The 26,015-nt window shown below is 30.2% G+C and overlaps 4 protein-coding genes across 6 annotated transcripts; 2 read left to right on the top strand and 2 right to left on the bottom strand.

Moving 5' to 3' along the window:
• Nucleotides 1–6,378: 6,378 nt before the first annotated feature.
• Nucleotides 6,379–7,114, top strand: LOC118053647 (dof zinc finger protein DOF1.5). Its single transcript, XM_035064954.2, has one exon. The coding sequence runs from the start codon at nucleotides 6,509–6,511 to the stop codon at nucleotides 6,986–6,988; it is 480 nt and encodes a 159-aa protein (XP_034920845.1). The 5' UTR covers nucleotides 6,379–6,508; the 3' UTR covers nucleotides 6,989–7,114.
• A 6,132-nt stretch (nucleotides 7,115–13,246) lies between these two features.
• LOC118053649 (heavy metal-associated isoprenylated plant protein 29) lies at nucleotides 13,247–14,756 on the bottom strand. Its single transcript, XM_035064958.2, has 3 exons — nucleotides 14,647–14,756; nucleotides 14,049–14,124; nucleotides 13,247–13,930 (listed from the first exon to the last, which is right to left on the bottom strand). Exons 1-3 carry the CDS (start codon nucleotides 14,650–14,652, stop codon nucleotides 13,566–13,568), a joined length of 447 nt encoding a protein of 148 aa, XP_034920849.1. The 5' UTR covers nucleotides 14,653–14,756; the 3' UTR covers nucleotides 13,247–13,565.
• Nucleotides 14,757–23,052: 8,296 nt separating this feature from the next.
• LOC118053644 (uncharacterized) lies at nucleotides 23,053–23,463 on the top strand. The gene is made up of 2 exons (XM_035064952.1): nucleotides 23,053–23,166; nucleotides 23,218–23,463. The coding sequence occupies exons 1-2, from the start codon at nucleotides 23,053–23,055 to the stop codon at nucleotides 23,461–23,463; spliced, it is 360 nt and encodes a 119-aa protein (XP_034920843.1).
• Nucleotides 23,218–25,576, bottom strand: LOC118053657 (probable inactive dual specificity protein phosphatase-like At4g18593). 3 transcript variants are annotated; one of them, XM_073408518.1, is made up of 4 exons: nucleotides 25,433–25,576; nucleotides 24,787–25,080; nucleotides 24,514–24,692; nucleotides 23,218–23,478 (listed from the first exon to the last, which is right to left on the bottom strand). In XM_073408518.1, exons 2-3 carry the CDS (start codon nucleotides 25,052–25,054, stop codon nucleotides 24,538–24,540), a joined length of 423 nt encoding a protein of 140 aa, XP_073264619.1. In that variant the 5' UTR covers nucleotides 25,055–25,080; nucleotides 25,433–25,576; the 3' UTR covers nucleotides 23,218–23,478; nucleotides 24,514–24,537. The 3 variants fall into 3 exon arrangements, with proteins under 3 accessions (XP_073264619.1, XP_034920857.1, XP_034920858.1); XM_035064966.2 differs by lacking the exon at nucleotides 23,218–23,478 and having other exon boundaries at nucleotides 24,364–24,692; XM_035064967.2 differs by lacking the exons at nucleotides 23,218–23,478; nucleotides 25,433–25,576 and having other exon boundaries at nucleotides 24,364–24,692; nucleotides 24,787–25,415.
• Between the last annotated feature and the right edge of the window lie 439 nt (nucleotides 25,577–26,015).

The following is a 26,015-nucleotide window of genomic DNA, read 5'->3' as shown; positions in this document are numbered from 1 at the left end:
CATCAAAGTTTCCAACTTCCACTGATTCGAAAAAGAAAAAGAAAAATAATAGACGACAAAGTAAGGAAAGATCCTTTGATTGCCTCATTTTATTAAAAACAAGTTGATGATGAAGAGCCACACCAGGAAGCAACATGCTAGGACTAATCTTTCCAAACCCGTTCTTATTTATCTTATTATTTAAATCATGATATCTTGGTAACATGATCAAGGCACTTCATGCTATGGGTGGGTGCGCATATCTTTTTTTCCTCTCTTTTTTTTATTCGCAACTTTCTCTCTTTCAATTTTCTGTTTGGAATTTTCAACAATGCGTATATAAAAAAACTGGACGTGGTCAAATTAATTTTCACCTTCCGGGCATGCTTGCTTGGTGTATCAATCAATCAATCTATTAAAATTAAAAATTAAAAAAAACAATTACTGTTATGGGATACGAAAATCTGTTGATACAAATACCGAGTAATTGGATGGTAGGACGGAATTTATTCAATTGAAAGAGATTTGAATTCGAAACTTTTTAAAAGTGGAAAGGAAACTAATGTTAATTGATTTACAATTCATTAGAGTTAAGTGCCTATTATGATAATAATTCTTACAGTTTTATTTTTAATAATGATAATAATAAATTTATTTTTTATTTAAATAATATTATACTTGAGTGAAGTTAGAACTATTTCATTAAATACTCTACACTTCTTTCGACTATGGTAATAGTATATTTTACCACCAAAAAGATAATTATAATTATTATTACATACATATATAATAGTACTTATAACTTTAATAATAGAAAATTTAATGTAATATTACTTAAATATACGTAATTTTAACTATTACAGTAATAATAGTTGGTTTACACAACACTAATAAGATAAACACACACACACACACATATATATAAGAAACTTAATGATATAAGAGTATAAAGAATAATTTATTAATTTATATTAACTATAGAATTATATATATACAAACATAAGTGAAGTTACTTTTCGAAATATAACTTTGCTTTATTAAATATTAAGTAGCAATTTACAATCATTATAAATAAAATTATCCCGACTCGATCAGCTAGTAGCTATAAAATTAAAAGTAACTAAAATAACATTATTACAAAAATATTATTAATTTTACCTCTATCAAAGTGGATGTATAATAATATATCCATAAAATATTGTGTCATATACCTAATGTAACAATTTATATAAGATTCATATATAACAAAAAATAAATAAAACAAATTACTTTAATTTAATATAAATCCACCCCCCCCCCAAATTTAGCATTGATTTTGGTGTTTAATTAATTGAATGTATTAATTTATATTATTGCATGTTGTCTTCTTCAAAAAGAATTATATGAGTGCAATTGAGTATTTAGAGACACTACAAGCATCTCTTAGAAAAACGATGCAAGCATTGGATAGAGTATCATATTCTTTATGGACATTTCTTGTGAGGTGATGCAAATTAGATGCATATTCTTTGCTTATCGAATTAGATAGAAAAATATAGGTTTGAGATTTCATACAACAAGTAATGTTCCATGACCATGATTTTTTGCTTTCACTGGCAATAAAAATATCTTCACGCTCATACATTTGGAATTTTTTTAACGAACATAATAGTGTTGAATAATTTAATTTATCTAACCATATAATTATTTAGTGACATATCAATAAATATTATGTTATATATCTAAAATAACAAATTACATAAGTTTCACTGGAAAATATAAAGTTAATTTAGTATTGGTTTTGGTATTTGAATACAAAAATATAATAATTTAAATTTTTTATTGCAAATTATCTTTGCCACGTGGGATACTTCAACTAGCTATATGCGAAAAGGAGTAAAAAATAAGAAAAAAAATTCGTCACTTAGTTTTTAGTAACCTATTTTAATTGATATATCTTCATATTTTTATAGGTAAATAGGATGGTTATGATAAATAAAAAATAAAAATCATCCTAAAACATCTAATATAAAGTAAGTTGCTTCGTATTATTAATGATAAAAATGTATAAGCATGCTAAGAATTTGTATAAATTTGATTCTTGTATAGTTGTATTTGTTGTTAGACGTAAAAGGTTTCTATGATAGTGATTTGATACTCATTACTTTTAGAATTTGGGCGCAGGATATAAAAGAATAGTAAATGATAAGTTGGGCGTTGTTTTTTTTTTTTATTCTGCAATTTGTATTGTTATTATTTTAAAAAGTAAATTTTCAACTTTACGAGTATTTAACTCTTTTTAGATTTTACCATTCTCATATCAATTTTTTTTTGATAAAAACATAACCTTATATTTTCTTTTGAAAACCAAAGTTTCAACTTCCTGGGAGTAAAATCCTTTTAAGAATTATATCACTCACGGGTTGACTTTTTAATTACAATAAAATAAAAATAAAATTATTTACACATTTTTTTTTTTGAAGAAAACAAGGTTATGTATTTTTTAGATGAAAAACTCAACTTCTTGGGACATAATCCTTTTAAGGATTATATTCTTCTTGAATTGATTCTTTAGTGATTTTTTTTTATTTACACATCTTTTTGGAGAAAACAAAATCACACTCTTTGTACAACAAGATTCCATTTTTGAGGCACAAAATCCTTTTAAGAATTATATCATTTCAAGTCCATAATGATTAATCGACATTACAAAATAAAGTCCATATAATTTTAATTAAAATGCAAGTATCAACATCATCCCACGAATATATCCATATGTAAAGTTATATCATTCACATATTATAAATAGTTCAACACAATTTATTAATACAAACAAATATAATCTAATGCAAAAATTATATACACATCAGGAATTAATCAAAACAAAACAAATGACAACATGCAAAAATATACATTCATTAATCAAAAACCAACTCATACATTATCCACACGCCAATTGCATGGTCCCTAAGTAACTAAAAAACCTTTAGTCCATTTTTTTTTTGGCACTTTTGGTTCCTTGTCCAAATATTTTTTTTTTTGTTTTTTGTTTTTTTTTTATTTTTTCTTATTTGTTTTTGTATTTTAATATTTTGAAAAAGACAACGTCAACCTCGACTTAATAAAATTGATCAATGATTTTGAAATAAGTGCGTAAAAAAATCAAACATGTTGAAAGTAATTTTTGAATTTTAATTCTTTTAAAAAAACGCTGAACAAATTAACACCTTAAAAATATATTTTATTAGATATTTTTTTAATTTTTTTGTGCTATTTTTAGGTTTTTTTTTTTTTTTAAAGTAAGAGAAAAGGCCCTGACTCACCCTCTGTGGACGAACCTTGTGGAGGAACCCTTAGGTTTTCGGAGCATTGGATTCTCACCAATGTTTGCATTTCTCAAGCCGATATTCTCGCTTTTGCTTCGTCCACCCCTGCTTGTACGGGTGCTTCCCTTTAAGCGGAGCGCTCCCCTACTGATGCATTTTTACATCCCACAGCTTTGGCAGATCGCTTAACCCTGTTCATCTTCGACGCGAGAGCGCTCGATCAGTGAGCTATTACGCATTCTTTCAAGGGTGGTTGCTTCTAGGCAAACCTTCTAGTTGTCTCTGCACCCCTACCTCCTTTATTACTGAACGGTCATTTAGAAGCTTTAGCTGGTGATCCGGGCTGTTTCCCTCTCGACAATGAAGCTTACCCCCCATCGTCTTACTAGCCAACCTTGACCCCTGTTATTTTGAGGTCATATCTAGTATTTAGAGTTTGCTTTGATTTGGTACCACTCTCGCGGCCTGCACCGAAACAGTGCTTTACCCCTAGATGTCTAGTCAATTGTTGTGCCTCAACGCATTTCGGGGAGAACCACCTAGCTCTGGGTTCAAGTGGCATTTCACCCCTAACCACAACTCATCCACTGATTCTTCAACATCAATCGGTTTGGCCCTCCACTTAGTTTCACCCAAGCTTCATCCTGGTCATGAATGGATTGCCCAGGTTTAGGTCCATAAGCAGTGACAATTTCCCTGTGAAGATTCGCTTTAGCTACGGCTCTGGTGGGTTCCCTTAACCAAGCCACTACTTATGAGTTGCCGGCTCATTATTCAACAGGCACGCGGTCTGAGCCCGGGGCTCCTCCCACTGCTTGGGAGCTTACGATTTCATGTTCTATTTCACTCCTCGATGGAGGTTCTTTCCACCCTTTCCTCACGGTACTACTTCGGTATCGATCACCTAGGAGTATTTAGCCTTGCAAGGTGGTCCTTGCTGATTCACATGGTTCATATTTTTTAATCTAAAAAATAATGATATTATGTATTTATAGTGAAACTCAATAAAAATAATGATATGCAATATGTTTCAAATGAAGAATAAAACTACAAATATAAATCAGATCTAGATTATATTCTGCTGCTTTCAAATTCATGCATTATGAGGTAGGCACTTAACCTGTCATATAGTGGCAAGAAAAGAAAAGAAAAGAAGGAAAGAAAAAAAGAAAGAAAGAGAGGTGCTCTATGTATCATAAAGGAAGACTTATGCAAATCACTTTATCCTTTTTAAAATATGCTTTTGTTATTAAATTAAAAGGAGACTTCTAAAGCATCCTAAAGAAAAAAAGTGCATCTCTTTTTCAAGTAAAAGGAGAGAAAATGCTTCCTTGTCCACATTATAAAATGGGAAAAGTTACTGGTGGAAAAGAGGCTATTTTTTTATACTAATCAGATCGGATTCCTTCATTAAAAAAAACCCCATAGACACAATTGCAGCTGAAAGCTACCCATAATTAAACACAAACCCAACATTTTCAAAAGACGTAAAGGAAGCAGCAAAGCTATCATCAAAGCCACACAAAACAGGTGAAAAGAGTTTTTTTAAGCAAAAAGCAATAGCATTAAGCGGCATCCAACTTTTTCAAGGATAAATAAAATATGCCCCTAAACATTGCATGTTTAAAATATAATCCATGACCCGCCCACATGTATAGTTCTTTAATCTTTCACATATTATAAATCACCAGCTAGGAAGCAAGTAGCTAGGTCACCAGTGCAATCTCATACTTTGGAATCTCTACCTTGTTCATTTTTTTGTTTTAAATTATTATTTTTAATTATTTTAACTACTCTAGTTTCAAACACTAATCCAATCTACGACACCCCAAGATCAAGGCATGTGAAAAGTTTGATTTTCATGTTCCTTCCTCCCAGTCCAGCTTAATCAATGCACCATTAGATGCCCCATGACATGCATCCACTTACCAAAATCCTCATATATATATATATATATGTGCGTACGGATACAAGTCCCTATTATCTTACTATTGGACATGACAGAAAGATGTCTCTGATGTGAGTTGTCTGTATTCTTTTTTTTTTTTTTTTTTATCGTACAAACTTATGATATGGTAAATTAGTGTCATAAATTATCTCTTCTCTAGACAATTTGACTTGATATGGTACGTTATTGGAAATATGAAAGCACCCGCCATTTTAAACAACCTTTTCTTTTCCTTTCTTTTTTTTTAAACAACTGTCAGATGAGATTTCCTCCAATCAATTTGACTCGGAATTGGAGATGTGAAAGCTTCTCTTCATTTCAAACAACTTGTTTTCTCTAGAACTATCATTTTAAGCAATTTTGTGAGATGATATTTTCGATTAAATATAATAGTCAAGTTCCAATCTCATTTATAGGATTTATGCGGGATAGTTTTTCTACTTCTAATCCATTTTTTTTGGGTTATCGTAAAATATTTCTTAGATTATTAAACCAATAAAAGACTGTTGTTATATTAAATTTAATACAAAAGTATGAATTACTTTCGATCTTTTATATTTTTATTATTATTTTTATCATTTATTATAGTTTTTGATGAACAGATTAATTTTCCTTGTGTTGTGCTACATGTTTATTTTATTTTTTTTGCTTACAATATCCTTTGACTCTACTTGTCACTACATGTTAGTCAATGTGCCGATAGTTACCTATAGAAAATTACCACTACCCTGATGTGGAAACATAATCCATTAAAAGCAAAAGGCCATATCCATGCACAAAAGTAACTTTTCAAAGGCAAATGCAGAGTACTTTAATTTAGTCCTTGATCCCTTCGGTTTTCCTTATGGTTAGAACTTTTCCATTTAGACAAAACTTTATCTCTCCTTAATTTATTCCTATCCTTGACGCTTTGTACGCGACCCACCTGTAATGGGTCCCACATTTAGACTTTTATACACCCCACTGTTCATGACGTGGATTGATGATGTGGACCAAAAAAGCTCATCATCAGCTTTTCCACGCCACCTAACTTGTTCCTTGGCGGCTATGTCACATGAGTCCTTTTTTTTTTTTTTTTTTTTTTTTTTTTTTTTTTCTGGGGGGTGGGTTTCCAGCATGTTTTTTAGCACTTTATATATGCACATAAGCACCTCCCATTCCTATCTATCTACAAATAAATCTTCTCTCTCATTTTCCCCTTAATTTAGGCTTTAGTAACCCGCAAATTAGTGTTAATCTTTCTCTCCATCTCATCCTTAATTTGTTTATCTCCATCATGGCTAGCCAAGGAGAGGGTATCAAGCTCTTTGGAGCAACAATTACGTTGCATGATAAACAAGAAGGTAACAAGGAAAATCCAAACAAGGAAAATCCAACCATTGACAAGAGACCAGAGAAGGTCATACCTTGCCCTAGATGTAAGAGCATGGAGACCAAGTTTTGTTACTTCAACAACTACAATGTTAACCAGCCAAGATATTTCTGTAAGGGCTGCCAGAGGTACTGGACGGCAGGTGGGGCCCTACGAAATGTTCCTGTGGGTGCCGGCCGCCGGAAAACTAAGCCACCTGGCCGGGTTGGTCTTGACGGTTACTCGGAGGGGTGCTTGTATGATGGCTCTGGTGGGGTTCACCAATTTGAGCTAGATGGGATGGTTTTGGAGGAGTGGCACTTGGCAACGACCCATGGCAGTTCCCGTCATGTTTTCCCCGTGAAGCGGCGGAGGAGCGGTGGCTCAAGTGGTCAAACTTGTTGATAGTCTTTATCTTTGTCATCATGCGTGTATTATATATACAAAACCGGTTTTGATCATATAACCTTCTAAATTTCTTATGGTAGTTCTATGTATGTGCATATTAATCTCATAACTTGATATTTGGCCTTTTTATTTCTTATGTCTGCATTTACAATTTCTATTAACAAGACAATAAGTCTATATAGAATATTAACTAATAAACTAATGGTCACATCTATTAAAAATATTTTTGATTAATACACTATATTATCATTTTTTTTTGTAATTATATTTATGAGTTGCACAAAATTAATCATGTAGTTGACTTATAATACTCTTTAGGGATGGTTGCCCTGTACGAATATCAATTGTTACTTATATTTGGCTCTTAAAAGATATCCTACCACAAAATTAAACTTTAATATCGATGGAATATTATATTGGTATATAAAAAATATTTTTTTTGCTATTAAAAAATAAATTATTAGGTCTTTTTATTCTATCAATAATTTTATGGCAATTTTCAATACTAATAAAATTATTAATAAAATATTTGCACCTAAAAATCAGTTTTTACCATTTAATTTTTTGTTAAAAATTTCATTGTTGTTTATTTTTCCATTAGCAATTTTTAATATTGAAGAAATCATCGATAAAATATTCAAGTCTAAAAATCAACTTTTACCACCTATTTTTTATTAGAAATTTCATCATCATATATTTTTCTGACCAAATATTCTATCATCGAGTTGCTATAATTTTTATAAGTTTTACCAAAAGTTTTAGAATGGGTAGAAACATGTTGATGTAATTTTTGACAAAAATGCTTATAAAATATTGATTTTGTTGACGATTTCATTAGAGATTTTATTTTATTTTTATTTTGTTTGTTATGATCCCAAAGTCAATGATTGCTTACTCATAATAAAACCACAACAACAATAAAAGGTATCTCCAAAAATTAATTTATACAATTTTCACAATGAATAATGCTAAATAAATTAAGTAGATATATAAGTTCTCACAGTTTAAAGATTTAAGTAGTGAATTCATATAAATAATGCACAACAATGAGATAAGTAGAATTTCATATACAAAAATAAAATAAAAGGTAAAAAATGAACAATAAAAGATACAAGTGTCAAAACCATTCAAATTCCAATTGAAATACTATTAGATCAATAAGGAGAAGCATACCTGGTACATCTCACCAGAAGTGCTAAAGGTGAAGGGGCAGGAAAAGATTTAGCACCAAAAGGTCCAAGCATGGGAAGAAATGATACACTTATAATTGTACTTTGTTGAGCTAAATATATTCTATTTTGTTCTAGGAGTTGTGCACTAGCCATTTGTTCCTGAATCTTTTGCTTCATAATCTCATCAAATTCCTATGATTAATAGCTTAGGTTAGAAAACAACGTGTTTAAAGTTAAAATAGTATGACACTCCCTCAATTCTCAGGTTGATGCCATAAGCAAACTATAAATCTAGTTCCTATTTGATCCATCACTTGCAATAGTCTTCAACCATACTTAAGATCATTATGAGGAGAAGTGGAAGTATCTTTGCTAAATTTCTCAACTATGTTGGTGTTATATCTCTCCAAATAAAACCAGGTTTTTAAATTCAATTACATTTCATACTATTGATATAGATAAACAATTTTAAATCAATGATAACTATCAAAATACTTACTACGAAAAGATATGCTTTTTTATATATATGAAAATTTTATCATATCCCTTTTTTATATAAGTTTTCTTGTATAACTCCATTAGAATTATTCTCGACCCAGTTCTTCTCTTTTATATTAAATAGTTTGTTAGAAGTCTCACTAATAAATACATAACTAAGACTTCAAGACAAATAACAAAATATATAACAATGAAATCTTACTTGGTGTTAGGCACGATGGGTAAATGAAATCACTCCTCTAGTGTGCTTGCTCATCCAACCATAAGTTTTTTTTATTTTGATTTTTTTTACTGGTTCCTGAAGGTTTTAGAAGAGTTTTTGATACAATAAACTCAAGATGCATTTCCCAATTATGATATATGACATTCTTTGGTCTATATCTTTTTCACATCTCTATGTCATTCGACTTGGCCTTGTATAGGTGTCATAAAAAAAATCACACAACCTGGTACACTTAATTGTTAAATCATATATGATTTAATTTATCATACATAAGTTAGGTAAGAAAATAAAATAAAACATGTTTAAAATAATATAAAATTAATATAACACTTAATTATGAAAACATATTGAATATTGGTTCTTTAAATTTTCATAGTTACATTATGATTTTTTCATACTCCCCTCACAAGCGACTCATTGCTCTTGTTTGACCAAAAAAATTTCTTAATTTATTTCATAATTTTAAAAACTAAATACTTGAATTTGAGATTATTTATCTAAACTTAAACTTTCTCCACCAAAAATATACCATACACATCCATTCAGGATGGTCATCAAGTTAACTCCATTAAATAATGGTTCTTCAAATGACCACTTCATCGTACATTACCAGAAAGTTAGCAAATAACAACAAAAATGTTAAAAGGAAAAACAATTTATAGGTAGTTTTTGATGGAAATAACAATATAATATTTCCTATCGGTAGATTCTAATGGAAATTGCGATAGAATAAAAAAATCAATAAAAATCCCATTGGTAATTCAACACATTAGCAATATTGATGGAAATGGTGATGGAAATTATATTGGAAAATTTAAATGAATTAAAACTAGACAGTTCTCTTTTCCCTTATAAATACAACCACCCAAACCACCAGCATCAATCTATATTTGTTAGTAGTATCCACTTTTCTCTTTTAGTTCTATCTCTAATGAACCTTCATTACACCAAGTAAGCAGACTTTCCTATTTTTTTTGTGACCCATTTATATTTAGGTTAATTTATTGAATTTGTTTTTGTGGTATTTGTAATTGCCTTATATATGTAAGTGTTCTACAACTTTTTCCTAAATAGTTTTGTTGTATTAATGCATGATGTGTATATATGTTAGGATTTGTTTTGGGTTTGGATGGAATTGATTTTATTTTTTATTTGATGAAATTGAGATTAAGTTTGTAACTTAGATGTGTTATAATTAAAGAAATGATGGGTAACTTAATGGGTACTAATTAAATTTTGCTAAATTTATTGTTAAGCTAGAAATTTAAGAAAAATTAATTTTTTTAGAATTGATAATAATTAAAAAGTATTAAGTTAGATTGAATAAGTTTGGATAGAATAAATGATGGATACTTAGTTGGATATCAATTATTTGTGTTAATTTTATTGTTTAGTTCATATTTGATGGGAAATAGAATTTGTATGGAATTCATAATTAGTTATTAGGTTGCAAATTCATTTTTAATAAAAAAAAATATTGGAATTGATAAATGCATTATTAATAAATGTTGTCTTCAACAATTTGGATGGAATTGATTGTTACACTACCAAACATAATTTACAGGTGGGTCCAATTAGATTATTTATTTCTCTTATCCATGTCCATATAAACATGAGGCTTATAAATAAAATGAACTCTAGGTTGAACTTTCTTTTTCATGTATTAATCTATATTTGTGTGCATCTTACAAGTACCTCACACCCCTTTCCCTAATCTTGACGGTGCACACTTTAGCCTTTTGTTATATTATTATATTAGATAGAACTTTGTATTAATTTCTAATAAGTAAATATTGGTTTTGTATATTTTAAGTCAAGATGTTACTATGTAGTATTAAAAGAATGAATACCTTAAGATATATTGATACCTTTATAATTGGAGGTGTAATGTATATACTTGTATTTTAAAGAAATGATGGATGATGCACCTCTTATAATAGTATTGATTGAATGGAATGAATGTGATCTAGGTTGTTAATATGTTTGCAGGTAATCTTGATATTTATGTGTAGTGTATAATAGTGTTACATGTCAAAAATCACTCGGAATAAAAAATAATAAAATGAAATAAAAACGAGGTAATTTAAAAAAATGTATTACTTTTTTAACTGTAAATGATTGTTTGCATATATAAAGATACCAAAATAAAAATGTGAGGCATTAATTACATCTATTATTAGTACATGTTTTATTAATGTGATGCAATGATTTTTGCAAAAGTGTATCGGAATTAAAAAACACAAGTTTAATTTTATATGTGCGTGTGTGTGAAGGGGTATTAACATATCAAAATCATCCCAAAAAAAAAAACTTAAAAGCTATAAGAAGGCATTACAAATACTTTACCAAACAAGGCATTACAAATACTTTACCAAACACAAATTAAGTCTTCACAAACTTGCCAAATCATAATTATGGTAAAACACACCTTTCACTACCAGAAAATCAATAAATACAAACGGAAATACCGAGGGAATATTTCCGTCGATAAATTTCTGAGGGATTTTACCGACGAAAAGATTCCCTCGGTATATACCGAGTGAATTACCATGGGAAAAAAAATAAAGCAAAGCAAAAAAAAAAAAAGATAAACACTGTTCATCATGTCAATTACAAAGGGAATTACCGATGGAATTTTTCCGTCGGTATTTTACAGAGAACTCCAGAACTGTTCATCTTCCAATTGCATTGTTAATTGTTTTACTTTACGGACAAAATCACCGACGGATTGAAAATTCATCGGCGTGTTTTGGCGGTTTTATGAAAAAATTCAATTGATTTAAAATTTTCATTTAAATATTACAGACGGAATCACCGACGGATTGAAAAATCATCGGTAATTTTTGGTGGTTTCTAAAAAATTTTTACGAAATTGAAAATTTAAATTAAATATTACCGATGGAATAATTAAAAAAATATTAATATTCAATTATCCGTCGGTAATGCGCCCCAATAAAAAACCTGAATCCGCTTATTTCACAAGAGACAGACTCATTTCTTCTTCTTCTACTACTACTTCTATTTCTTCTTCTTCTTCTACTACTACTTCTACTTCTACTTCTTCTTCTTCTTCTTCTTCACTATATGTAAAAAAAATCAATATCTATTTCTTTCTCTTCTTTTCTCTCCTCATCTCCTTCTCTTTTCCTCCATGCTCGGGTATGTCTTCTTCTTCCTTCTTCTTCTTTCTTCTTTTATCCTCTTAGTTTTTTTTTAATTAATATGCTTCACGAATTTTTTTTTCCTTAGCTTCACTTGCAAGTATATTAAGGTAAGATCTTTCTTTTTTTCTTATTTTTTCATGATTTTTCACTATATTTGTTTTTTATTTAATTTTAATTGATTTTGTTCTTAATAATTGTATAAATGTTGTTGTGAGTTTTTTTTTTTTTTTTTCATATGAGATCAATTTTTAGTTGATTTATTTATAGGATTTTTAAATTTTTAGCAATTGCAACTTCATTTTTTTCATATGAATTTTTTAGTTGAATTAATTTTTTTGTTTTATTTATTTGTTACAAATTTGTTTGAGTTGATTTTCTTATTCTTTTTTCCAAGCATTTTGAGTATATATTATACAATGTTGATTTATGTTAATTTAATTATTTTATAATTTTATAAAATGATTTTTTTTTTAAAAATGTTTTTAAATAATTACCGATGGATTTACCGACGGAAATTTCCGTCGGTAAATCCGTTGGTAAATCCATTGGTAATAAAAAAAAATTTACCGACGCGTTTGTTCCGCCAGTAAATCCATCAGTAATATTATTACCGACGAACAAAAAATTACCGACAAAAGATTCACCGACGAAAATTCTCCGTCGGTGATTTAGTCGGTAAATTAATTACCGATGGAATATGTGTCTTACGCCAACGGAAAAAGTCCGTTGGTAAAACTTTTAAATCTTGTGTGTTTATTATCAACTTCGTCTTCTCCATGAAAAAAATAAAATAAAATTTGGGTTCTAAAAAATATTTAAAATTGGCAATAAATCCTTACCGCATCATATTAGGTAAATATTCCATTACAAAATTGATTTTTTAAGAAATATATATATAGTTTGTGATAGTTTGAGTTTTAATGAGAGAGAGAGAGAGAGAGAGATTTGGGATTTTTTTTTCTTTTTTTCCTTTTATTTTGGAACAATTATTTTCCATTTATCCAATTTATTTATATTGCACTGTTAAGGAGAAATGCAAATAATATGATGATAACTACTGTGTAAGCTGGATTGAAAGATAAAACGGAATAAACTAGAGTGAAACTTGAAAGAGGCCTGATGAGGATTTCAACAAGTAGTATAAGTTCAAATAAATAAATAAAAAAGTCCCCTTAAATAGCATCATACTACACAACCATGGAAAATTAAATTTTTATTTAAGGTTTTTCAATGACTTAATTGTGCATAATTTTTATGGACGCTTGAAAAATGGTTTTCAGAGTTTCTCATGTACCAACAACGAGACGACGAAGCTCGAAAGCCTCTTGGAGCGCAAAAAACCCAAAAGGGGCCACAGTACTGTAAGCCCAACCCAAAGACCTTTTAAATTACAAATACATCTTATATCACAAACGACCCTTGCTTATATCATAAAATTACAGTCAACTCGTCCAAAATACATCTTATACACAAAAATGATGAAAAGAAAATTCAGAGATACTGCCTTCGTCACACCATTACATGATGGAGCAGGCATGAGGATTGTCATCACTGAAGATGGCACTAGCTTCCTCATCAACAATGGCGGCATAAGCTGGCTTTTGATAGTAACCAGACTCTTCTTCATTGCAGCCATGCTTGTCGTAGTTGTATGGAGGGGTAGGCTTGTAATTTGCATAGTAAGTAACTGTGTCTTGTTCCTGCCGCTGCTGCTGATAATAGTACTGTTGGTTGAAGTTACAGGATTCAGGATTGTATGGGTATGGCCATAGCTCTGCTCTTCTTCCTGTCTTCCTCACTGCTTTGAGAACTTTTCTCTGGTCTGCCCATCCCATAACTGTTACTTTTTGCATATATATGTCTATATCGATATCATCCACTCCTGTGAAAGAAAACGAAAATGATGTTTAACCATCAGTGCGTACGTCTCTCACACACAAACACGAGAAAAAAATATATTAATATTTGAAATGAAAGTAACATATAGTTCGACGACGTACCATCTAGTTTATGAATAGCCTTCCTTATCTTGGTCTCGCAGCCAGCACAATCCATATAGACTTTCATCTCTGTGATCTGAAACATTAGAACAAAGGGTTTATTTTGGTCAGCATGCTATGATTCTAATGCTAATTAACATCAATAATTTCTTGGCTACAAAATCAGCACAGCTTCTAACTGACAAGAGCGAGAACGAGAGTATATATAGTTTAATGAAGTATGTACTATACTAGATTAAATACTAAATGGATACACACACTCACACACACAGTTATAGTTAGCCCTTTTAATGATATTGTATGCCAGCTAGAATTTAATTTTGATTTTAGAGATGAGCTAGCTAGAACATTAATTGTAAATAGTACTCTTAATTAGCAAGCTTAGCTTAATTACGGTTGTGTGATACTAACAATTAAATTCGATGCAAGAACACGTTTATAATGGCTGGATACTACAAAAACTTAACACAGCCGTTGGCTAGTAGCAAATCAATGACGCATAACAAGAACATTTTTCAAGTAGAAATTAAAAAAAGTTATGAACGCATCATGCAAGTGCTAAGAGAAGGAGATAGAAAGCATGAGAAAGACTTCTTACAGTCATCTTGGGAGCTTAATAGAAATCTTATAAGCTAGGAGCTCTAGTTGTTTTTAAATGTTGAGCTTTATGTGTGAGGATATGATGAAGAATGACTTGAGAAGTGGGTGTTTATATAGAGCGCAGGAAGAGGGATAAGAAAGAATAAAATATACGAAGTCCCCCACAGACCTTTTTCTTTTTTTTCTTTTCTTCAAGTTGCTTCTAAGCGACAAAACTTGAACAAAGATTCGGAAGAAAGTGCATAGCAGCTGCTTAGAAGTCAGAATGCAGCTCCATCGATGGCTTTTACAACTTGCTCAGGCCAAACAAAGATACAAGAAATATTCAATCATATATTACTTTCATATCTCTCACACGTTAGAGGTTCCTTTTAAGTATAGATCAAATTCATTTTGACATGAATTTCAGGTCAAAGTTCCTACATAAATATACATCTTGTTAAAGAAGTTATAACCAAATTAGTTTCTTGTTGGCTATGGAACCTACCACGAGGAATATCATATCGTTTAATTAATCAATTAACTATATATCATTCAAGTTTTTACTTGGAATACATGAATCTTTTTGTCGAAGCGACCGCGTAGGGTATAAAATGGGTGTACATAAAAAAGAAGAAGGAAGTATGCTGGACATGGCCGAATTCCAGCGCATCAATGACCCTACCTATCTATATTGCAATTTAAACGTTAACCAAAGTTGGCTTACCCAAATAGTTGGGTAAGGCTAAATGAGTGTATGATTTAGTTTGTTAATTAACACCTTAATTACAGGTCCAATTAAGATCTAGAAAAGCAAGCTAACAGCTCAATAATTTACTGATCATGTGTTAAGTTAATTAACAATGGTTGATGAAAGAGCGTTGAAGATGGTGCAAATGGTGGGCAAGTTCCTTGAAAACGACCTCGTTGGAGATTGTTATCAAACCGATGCCGTCTCTGGATCACGATTCGAGGCCAAGTCCGTCTCAGAACCATTTTTCTTTTCAGTTGACAAATATTATTTGGAGAGACAAAAGTTTCAATGTCGTGATATTAAAGTATTGCAGTCATAAACTAACTCAGCTCTCATCCGTCGCCTACTGCAATTTCTTGGATACCATCCAGCGGTAGTGTCTTGAGGTCTTAGGTCAGCTCTAATCAATTACTTAATTGTGCTTCGTGAGCAAGGTTTGCTGTAATATATATATATTTTTTTGTCTTAAAGAACACTTGTGGTAGCTCTAACCCATTTTCTTTTTCAGGTGATAGTTATATTGAGAGAAAATTTCTTTTTCCATCCTAATAACTGATGAGGTTATCGTGGATGGGAAAAAATAATAGCAACCTGAAAATTATTACTCGTATATCCAACCAGAAATATATTTAAACTCTTCGGTCTGTTAAAATTATCACTCATTGCAACTTCTAGGCGTGTATCCAGCATAATCCTTCCATTTATTTTTTTTATGACCCAAAGGGGACAGATATCCCATAAAAAGTTTACCCCTAGCTCGACGGTCAACTCTAATCCATCACTTGAATTTTATTTAAGGACAAGCTTTGCTCTAATTATAAGCTTTTCTTCTTGTTTTATTTTCCTAAATAAATAATTGTTATGCTCCATATATACAATGAAAATTAAGGAACTGGAAAAAGAAATCCCAATTTAGCATATTGGAGAACTTAACTAATGATGCTGGATCCCAAAAGTTAATCAAGATACTTTTTCCCACAAGACTTTATTAAGCTCTAATTAGATCTACTCCTAAAGGACCAAAACCGGAACTTCATATCATCCATAACATATATTAAGTAATATTCTAAAAGACGCGGGGAAACTACTGTAGCTTCCCCACGCCTTTCACTTATTAATATAATATTCTCTTAGCTGCAAGATTTGATAGTAAATCACTAAGGAGAGATAGCTTTCCTCTTATCCATGCCGACCTGCATTGAATATATTATTATTATTATTATTATTATATTATAGAATTGTCTCTCTTTTTTTTTCGTTTTTATTTTATTTTTTTTATGAATTTTTTTTTGTTTGATTTAGTTTGTTAATGTGAATTTTTTTTATTTAGTTATCAGACTTTCATGATACGGATCCTAAGTTTGATGGATTAATTTGGTTTGACGAGTTAACGCATATTTTTTTTCTTTTTAATTAATTTTTTTTCGTTTAGTTTAGTTTGTTAATGTTAAATTTCTTTTTATGTAATTATCAAACTTTCATGATACGTATCCTAGGCTTGACGAGGTAACTTGATTTGATGGGTTAACCCAGTTAATTTTGGGTAAACCCGTCAAATTTTTTTCTATTTAGTTATCAAATTTTCATGACGTGAATCTCAGGTTTTACGAGTTAATCTGGTTTGAAGGATTAACCCAATTAATTCAATTTTTTTTCATTAGTTTTTTTCTTCCTGTTGGTTTTTTTTCTTTTTAATTAATCTATTTAATTATCACACTTTTATGACACGGTCTTATAGCTAGACCCGCATCCAATATTCTTGGGTCCGGTGTTGTAGTCATACTCACTCAAACTTGGATAATGTAAGTTTAATGTTATTATTAATATTATAAATATTACTTTTAGGTCAGGTGTTGCAGGTAAACCTAACACTTTTAATTCTTAATTTTTTTTTTATGTAAAAAAAAGACCTGCGATATCACGCGGGTCATATAGCTAATATTGAATTTAAAATGTGTGGGTTTTGGTTTCGTTTGAAAAAAAACACCTTTATGACATGGGTGTTCCATTCTTAATTATATATATATATATATTATATATATATATATATATATATATATATATATATATATATATATATATTAGATTTGGGATTATTTTTCCAACATTTTTTAACTTACAATTATTTTTTAGGTTGTATTTGGTTTGAATATTTATAAAAGCGATAAAAACTTGTTTGATTGAATAGTGAATCGATGATTTTACCCTTCATTAAATCAGCTTAAAAGACAAAACTCGAGGATAAAATTTCATTTCCTGGTGTTGTCATTTTTGTTTTTATTAGGGGTACAATGGTGTTTTCCTTTTTTTTAGAATAGTAAAATACATTCACTATTCTTAAAAAGGTTACAAATTTACTTCTTCCTCGTCATTCAATTGCTCACTACATCCTTGTCCTCACCATCTAGCACGTGTTAGGTTTTGATAGATAAATTATCTCTAAAGCTATTTTTTTTCTTTCTCTTTTCTCTCTTAATTTTGTCAATCAAGATCCAAATTTTAGAGTAGTCTTCTTAGTTAGGTATAGTTGAGTATTAGTCCTCATTATTTTAATTATTTAATTTTTATCCTTGATCTTTTATAGGTTATTTTTTTCAATTCTATCATTCAATCTAGGATTTTTTGTTTTGGGATTTTCAAATTTGGTCTTGATTTCTTTTTTTTTTTTCCACTTGTTTTTTTATCTCTTTTGTAAACGTTCAATTATTTTCAATTTCATCATTTAATCAATATATATATATATTTTAAAATTTGGTCCTCATTCTCTTTTGTGGTTTTTTCTTGAATTCTTTTATGAAATTGATTTTTCTTTTCAATTTAGCCTTTCAATTCAAAATTATTCATTCTTTGTTTTTTTTTCTTCAAATATAATCCCTATTCTTTTATATGCTATTTTTTTCTTTTGAATCATTTTTTTTTGTGACTGATTTTTTTTTTAATTTCATCATTTGAAATTTGATTTATTAAGATTTGTGTTTCATGGTTTTTCCAGGTTTGATATTTCCAGTTAAATAACTCGGGTTACAAGTTCACATTGTTTTTTTGTTTACTTAATTTTTTAAATCTCATTACTCAATGTGGATTTTTTTTTTATAGAATAAGCTTCATGATTTTCTTTTTCTTTCTTTTTATAGGTCATCGTGATCTTATGATCTAACCCATGGATTTGGCGGGTTAACTTAATTGTGCTCATACCTTTTTTTGGCTTTTAATTATTATTTTTTTTAATCCTTTTGTGTGGTTGATTTTTTATTTATTTTATCATTCAATATTTGATTTATTAGGAATTAACTTTCATAGTTTTTTCATATATAATGCTTCTGATCAAATGGCTTGTGAAACGAATTTTATGGGTTAACATAGGTTTACATTGTTTTCTTTTGTGTTTCTTTTTTCATCATTGGACATTAATTTTTCTCATTGGATATTGATTTTTTACTTTCTAATAATATGCTTATTTTTTAACATTAGTTTTTCTTCATATATTTTTTTTATCTGACCAGTGGCAGAATGATATAACTAGTTTCTTATAATTACTGTGAGCAACTCTCAATATCTCATTTTACTTTATATTCATATATTAGTTGGATTTGGTATCAGTACTTAGCCAACAATATTTGAAAGTATCTTGTGGGTTGGCACATTGACATCAGAAACTATTTTCATATTTCTTTATTTGGCGCTTCATGCATGTTTAATTTTAAGATTAAAAATACAACTACTAATTATAAGGAAAAGAAGAAAAAAAATTAAAAATATAATTATCCTATAAGCAACTTGGCCATAAATAAGCACGGCGTATAGATATTCAATTTTCATAGTCCCACGTCTATGCATATACTATCATATGGCGTAATGCAATAAACGTCAGCAAAGTTTGGGTGAAGAGAAAGAAAGTTCCACTCTAAAATATTATATTCAAAATGATAAGTAAGTGGAACATTATTTAAAAAAGACTTTAGATGGTTTTTTTTTTTTTTTAATTTACACCGGTACAAGTTGACGCAAGTCACTCGTGATTTAAGTTCCAATGGCAATAAGATTATGTCATCTGTTTTTATTTTAATTTGATGATAGAAAATGTTTTTGGAAACAATCGAGACTAAATTTTATTTTCCAACAATTTTAAAACTTTATTAACGGATGCAATTAAGGAAATTTCAAATGATTTGGAATTGTTAGCAATTTATTGACAATTAAAACCGTGGCCAATCCTGTTATTGACTCGAAGGTTTCAAGTTGACTGATAAAGCGTTTGGAAACATGGTTGAAATCATGTTTTTTTTTTTAAATTTTAATTTTTTTTGTTAATTTTTTTTTTATGTTTTCAGATCATTTTAATATGCTGATCTTAAAAATAATTTTTTTAAAATAAAAAATACATCATTTTGATATATTTATAAGCGAAAAGCACTTTAAACCATAATCGCTACCACAATTTCAAACAGCCTTTCAGTCTCAACAAAGAATACATCAATCCTATTGTTTGTTAACAATTTATTTGAAATTTAAACTTTAAATTTGGTATAATATATTTAAGAAACAAAACTTTAAGATAACATCTTGTCTAATATATTAAGGGAGTGATTGAGAAAATGGTGGGTTATGTGATTGTGGTTGGTATAAAATAGATTTTATAAAATTACTTTTTGTTGTGATTTGATATAATAAAATATGTGTCTAGTTAAAAATATGGTTGAAATTGTTGCTGTCTAAAAGACAATTTATATGTAATTGGTTAAGTAGTTTTTGTAAGTGATTTTGGTAATAAAATTACCAAGAAAGACATGTATGAATTTTTAATTTGTGAGTATCATTTGTGTGTTTTTTTTTGTTATACATAAAAAATAAAAATGTTACATTATTGTTGTTGTTCAATCATCCCATTAAACTATTTGTTATCTCATCATTGACATAATTCATTCAAGAAGGCTTCTGGTTGCCTTGGTTTTGAGAACATGGAACAACATCGGCTAAAAAATCATCAAAAATAAAATTTGGATTGCGATCATGTTCTACAAATATAATATCTTATTGCAACTTCCTCATAATATAGTTATGTAATGCTATTGATGCCACTACAATCTGCATTTGTGATTTGTATAGATATGCATGCATATTCTATAAATTGATTTGTTGTTGTCCCATCAATCCAAACATGTACATCATTTGGCACCACAACAAAACTTTTATAACATCAATCATCCCATTAAACTATTTGTTATCTCATCATGGACATAATTCATTCAAGAAGGCTTCTGGTTGCCTTGGTTTTGAGAACATGGAACAACATCGGCTAAAAAATCATCAAAAATAAAATTTGAATTGCGATCATGTTCTACAAATATAATATCTTATTGCAACTTCCTCCTAATATAGTTATGTAATGCTATTGATGCCACTACAATCTGCATTTGTGATTTGTATAGATATGCATGCATATTCTATAAATTGATTTGTCGTTGTCCCATCAATCCAAACATGTACATCATTTGGCACCACAACAAAACTTTTATAACATCCTGCTGTTAAGGTAAGTTAAAATTAAAAAAAATCAATTAGAAAAAAAAACCATGAGATAATTGTTTAGGACACAACAATAACTATAATCATTAAAAAAATATAAACCTCTTGATCTAGCACTTTTGACTTTGCTGGTATATTTTTTGAAGCCATTGATACTTTCTATCAATATTTTCAATTGACGTCTACATCTCTTTTTTGCTCCACATAGACAAGTACTTCGTAGCAAAATACTATAAGTCATCACCGAAAATAATTCTAGGTATGGAATGTACCTCCGCCATCACCTCACTAATGTTACACCCTATCTTATCTCTACTTTCATTCCTAGTTGAAACACGATTGAGTTGTTGATCACAGCGTGAAAGCAATTGAGTTCCAAATCCAGAAGGTTATTTGCTTTTCTTTCTATTTTACTCACTACATTGTTCTATTGCTTTTTTCTTTTTACTGTTATTTATGGTACTGTTGTTTCCCATATTAACTCTACCAACCAAGTTGCAGACATAATCTATATAGTTAAAAATAACATGCTCATTTGAATCACCACTTTCTTCCTTCAAATTTTCTTCTCGATCACCATTAACATTTTCAGTGCCTTGATTCACAACAACATCATCAAATAACATTCTAGAAAATAGAGTCCAAGCATATTGTTCAGTCGTCACAACATTGCTAAATATTCTATCAAATTTATTGCAAAGAAATGGTTCGATGTCAGTATGTTTAAACTTTTTAGACTCTCTAATTTTCTATATAAGAGAAATAGAAAACATCAAATGCATAAGCCACATGGAACATGCTAAATAGTTTAAGAACCAAGATAAGACAAAGACGAATTCAAACAAACAAGTTATCAATAACTAACCTAAGTGTTTTTCTTCCACCATCCATCACTAACACTAATAGTTTCTAGTTCACTATTCCATCCTACACTAATTTTGAAAATCATTTTTTTTTTCCAAATCCTTCGGTATTTTTTTGTACATCCCATTTGTTTTTAAGTTAAGTCTTATTTAAAGCATAACTGGTTTTCCAACTGACCTTACTTAAGTTGGGTCTTACCATCCCATTTTATATTTTTGTCTTATTGTCAATTTTGGTCTCTTTATTTTATTTTATTTTTGTATAGAATTGATTATCAATCCAATTTGAAATTTATTTTACACCACATAACCTTATAAAATAAAATAAAATAAAATAAACATATTAAGCTCAATCTTCAATCAATGCAATGTGTAAATATGATTTTTTTTTTTTTAAGTTTGATCACATAAGTAAAAAAAAAAAGATAAAAAAAGGAAAAATTAACAAAGTAGAAGTTTATAATATTTTGTGAGGTGGTGATGAACAATGAAATCACCACCTCTTTTAGGTTTTGTTGTAATAATGTGTAATTTATAAATAAATTAATGAAAAAAAAATTTTAATTAAAAAAAAATTACATAGTAAGTTGTTGTGCTTTTAATTAAAAACAAGGATTATTTTGTTTTATTTCAAAAGCAAAAAGGTTTCCCTCTAAAATGACAATTGTTTAAATTCCAAAGCAAAACATGTAATAACCTAACATTATTTTTTATTGTTGAAATTTATTTCGTTTAAAAATATAACAATACCAAACAGTCACGTATCCGATGGTATAGTATCTGTGCACTTACCATATTTATAAGAGAAGTATAAGTACTAGTTAACAAGAAGACAATAGAGGAGAAACCTCTGTACGTGCTGCACAAGTGGTTTTTTGAACCTGTTCATGAAAATGGTTTAACGTTAAGAAGTGCAGCGAAAAGCCATGGAAACACCTTTTATTGTAGAGAGAAGCTGGCTATGATATAGAGATTGCATATGAAAATGATTTTTGTTTTTCCGGTGTCCAGATCAATATCGCCAAATAAAACATGCTAAAATAGCTGCAGTTGAAGCATTTAAACAAGACACAGAGAAGAACATCAATTTGAAATGATCCAATTTTGGTAGATAATACAAGGGTAGTTTCTTTGTTTTCTCCATTGAGTTTGTCCAATTCATGTCATAATATGGCGTGTATGTGTATAAAAACGGATCACCTAAAACTAAGTCCTATCAATCAAAATTAGCCTCAGAGTGAGCTCTTAGTTATAACCAGTGAAGCTAGGAGATTCAGCAGCCATGGCCGAGATGGAAGGAGCACTAGTGAAAACGGGTCATGAGGAGGGGCTCAAAATGGCAGCTTCCCTTCTTGAGGAATTCGGACTTCCTCTAGGACTTCTCCCTCTTGCAGATGTTGTTTAAGTTGGTTTTGTTAAGGGCAGTGGATACATGTGAATCCTGCAGAAGAAGAAGGTCGAGCACAACTTCAAGATGATCAGCAAGCTCGTAAGCTACGACACTGAAATAACTGGTTATGTCAGCACAAAGAACATCAAGAAACTCAAAGGAGTGAAGGCTAAGGAGCTCATGCTCTGGCCTCCAGTTAGCCAGATAATCGTTGATGATCCACCAACTGGAAAAGTTCACTTCAAGAGCCTCGCTGGTATCACCAAAACTTTCCCAGTTGAGGCATTTGATGCTGGTCAGTGATTTACATCAAGAGTTCTGCAGATGAAGACCAGGCAATCCAGCCACGTGCATTAGTTCTACATGCTTTAAATTTAAATGAAGTTGTAGTTTTGCCTTGTCATGTTTCCTTTCTCCATCTAGCATTAATTTGCTCATCAAGGATTTGATAATAATAATAATAATAATAATAATAATAATAATAATAATACCAAAATTGCAAAATAACATATGTCCGTCACATTCCTATGCTTAATGATGTAATTTTCAATATAATAAAGATTACAGTTATAGTGACTAGTTACATTATAAACATTACATAAAAGAAAGAAAGCAAGGACCTGATTGAAAAAAGTTCATTCGAATATTGATTAAGAAGATTGATTACAACTGGATTTTCTGGCCAACCAGTAGATGGCACTTCGAAATTTGAAATCCAGTTTACAGAGTTCATACCCGAATGACTCAAACCACACTCTAATGGATATGTCAAGCTAAATTAGAGAAGCATGCTAGCAACTTGAGATAGCGAGGATTTAATGACTGTAAAGATCATGCATAAAAGCCATTTCAAGAAAAGTTATTGCCCCAAGCCAAGCAGAACATCATGCAGTGTTTACTCAAACCCCTCTCCACATCTTGCCCAGAAACTTAAACAGCAAGGGAATAGCTAATAACATTGACAAAAAAGAATCGAATTACTAACTATTAAAATCAGTTAGGCTAGCTCATAATCCTGCAACTGCCCTCCGATCAACTAATTTCATCTTTGTTTACTCTAATTTCTGTTCTCTTATTTGTTAAATCTCATGTAATCTAGTCGGAGAAAAAGGATCACCATCCAAGAAGGGATGCAGGCTAACTCTTGCTTCAGTTTTTCCTTAGCCCTACATGTACGTGAACAGCATTTATGCCCAAAGTACATCCACAAAGAAAATACTAGATTTAAAATTTAGAACCACCATTTCTAGTACATTTCTACAAGTAGCAAGCATTTAATAAAGCAAGTCTCTCTCTGGGTATCCAAGCACAGCGTAAGTGCAACCTCTAACTTTGATGGTTGCTAGAACTTACTCCTTTAACCATAACAGCTCTTGTTCATACATGGCATTCATCTAATTTATTTTTGTGAAGTAGAAACGCAGGATTGATCCAAGTTCCACAGTTGCATTGCATGCCTGCCCAATTGAAGGAACCTAAGCGCGCTTTGCAGCCCATGCACTGAAGTTTCTCCCCCACAAAACCTTCTTGTACTGGCAATTTCAAGATCCGAGTTAGCATTTTTAAAAGGCACATATACATTGATGCAAAATAGAAAAAGGACAGATATTTGTTGGGTAAACTTGCCTGTTAGCATCCACTTCATGGGCTCTACAAATATAGAAGAGCATTCGGGTGGCTCTTGATTTTTGCAGGAGTCAACACTTTTCTTGTTCCATTTAAAGCATTGTTCTCCCTTTCCCCGCTCATGGGGGACAATATTCTCCTCCGATGCAACAATTCTTCTACATCTTTTACAGCGGTAAATGACTTGAGGTTTAGGGGCAGTATCAGAATCAGTGGAATTGGCAGATGCCTGAGTTTCTGGGAGAGATTCCGAACTCACTGTCGCCATAATTGGATGCTCTTAACCACTCACGACTGCCAACAACGAACAAGAGAAGAGGATTAACACAACCATATAGAGTTAGTATTTATCATCTCCCCAGTAGCATAAACATGAACAGATGAAGAAGATGCCATTACAGAGAGATTCATCAATTGAAACTTAAAGAGCATAATTTTCTTCTAAGGTGAATTATAAGTTTATAACCTCCCATGATACTAACTCCCAGTCTCACTCCCAAACTCTCTACCTCAAGGGCACAAAATTCTCCATGCTTTAAAAATCAAAACCCCTATATTCATAATTATAATACCCATGATTAAATTCTTTGTGTATAGTCTAGGGTTTAAGCGACAACGTAAAAGAGCAGAGAGATTGATCAATTACCTTGCAAGCCTGAACAAATCCAACTCTGTTATTTGGTTTATTGTTTAGGATCCGAACATGAATGGATAAAGTAATTTAAAGTTAACTACATGTCGTTTACAATAGACAGCGAAATCTCTGCGCGTTATTATTATTTTTATTAGAAAGAAAATTAGACTACGGACAGGGTCATCTCAAAAAGAAGACAAATACAAGAAATAAAGAGAAAATAAAATCAATACCCCATTAAAAATGATAAAATACCTTCCTTTAATATTTTTTTTATCTATATTTATTTTTTGAAAATAAATTTTAAAAAATAACTAATAAAATATCACTAATTATAATTTAAATGTATTAAAATTTCTTGATAGAAATTTATTTTAAGAAAAAAAGAAAAACAGATATAAGAAAGAGAAAGAAAATAAAATCAACACCCCATTAAAATTGATAAAAATACCTCCATATAAGATTTATCTTTTCTACTTGTATATATTTTTTTAATAAATCCAAAAAAATAACTTATAGAAAATTACTTTTAATTAGTGGCGGAGCGAGTTACTTGGGGTCTGGGATTATATATTATGGGCTGGAAACACCAGTG

This window comes from Populus alba, chromosome 4 (assembly GCF_005239225.2).
Source record: "Populus alba chromosome 4, ASM523922v2, whole genome shotgun sequence".
Taxonomy (NCBI): Eukaryota; Viridiplantae; Streptophyta; class Magnoliopsida; order Malpighiales; family Salicaceae; genus Populus; species Populus alba.
The sequence above is the reverse complement of the archived record's forward strand: the minus strand, read 5'-3'. Positions and strand labels throughout refer to the sequence as shown.

Bases quoted from the DNA above. Each gene is read 5' to 3' on its own strand.
- LOC118053647 (XM_035064954.2), top strand. From the start codon at position 6,509: ATGGCTAGCCAAGGAGAGGGTATCAAGCTCTTTGGAGCAACAATTACG.
- LOC118053649 (XM_035064958.2), bottom strand. The intron at 13,931-14,048 runs GTACGTCGTCGA...TTTCTTTCACAG, and splicing joins GGCTATTCATAAACTAGATG to GAGTGGATGATATCGATATA.
- LOC118053644 (XM_035064952.1), top strand. From the start codon at position 23,053: ATGGCCGAGATGGAAGGAGCACTAGTGAAAACGGGTCATGAGGAGGGG. The intron at 23,167-23,217 runs GTTGTTTAAGTT...TGAATCCTGCAG, and splicing joins GACTTCTCCCTCTTGCAGAT to AAGAAGAAGGTCGAGCACAA.
- LOC118053657 (XM_073408518.1), bottom strand. From the start codon at position 25,054: ATGGCGACAGTGAGTTCGGAATCTCTCCCAGAAACTCAGGCATCTGCC. The intron at 24,693-24,786 runs GCAAGTTTACCC...TGAAATTGCCAG, and splicing joins CATGAAGTGGATGCTAACAG to TACAAGAAGGTTTTGTGGGG.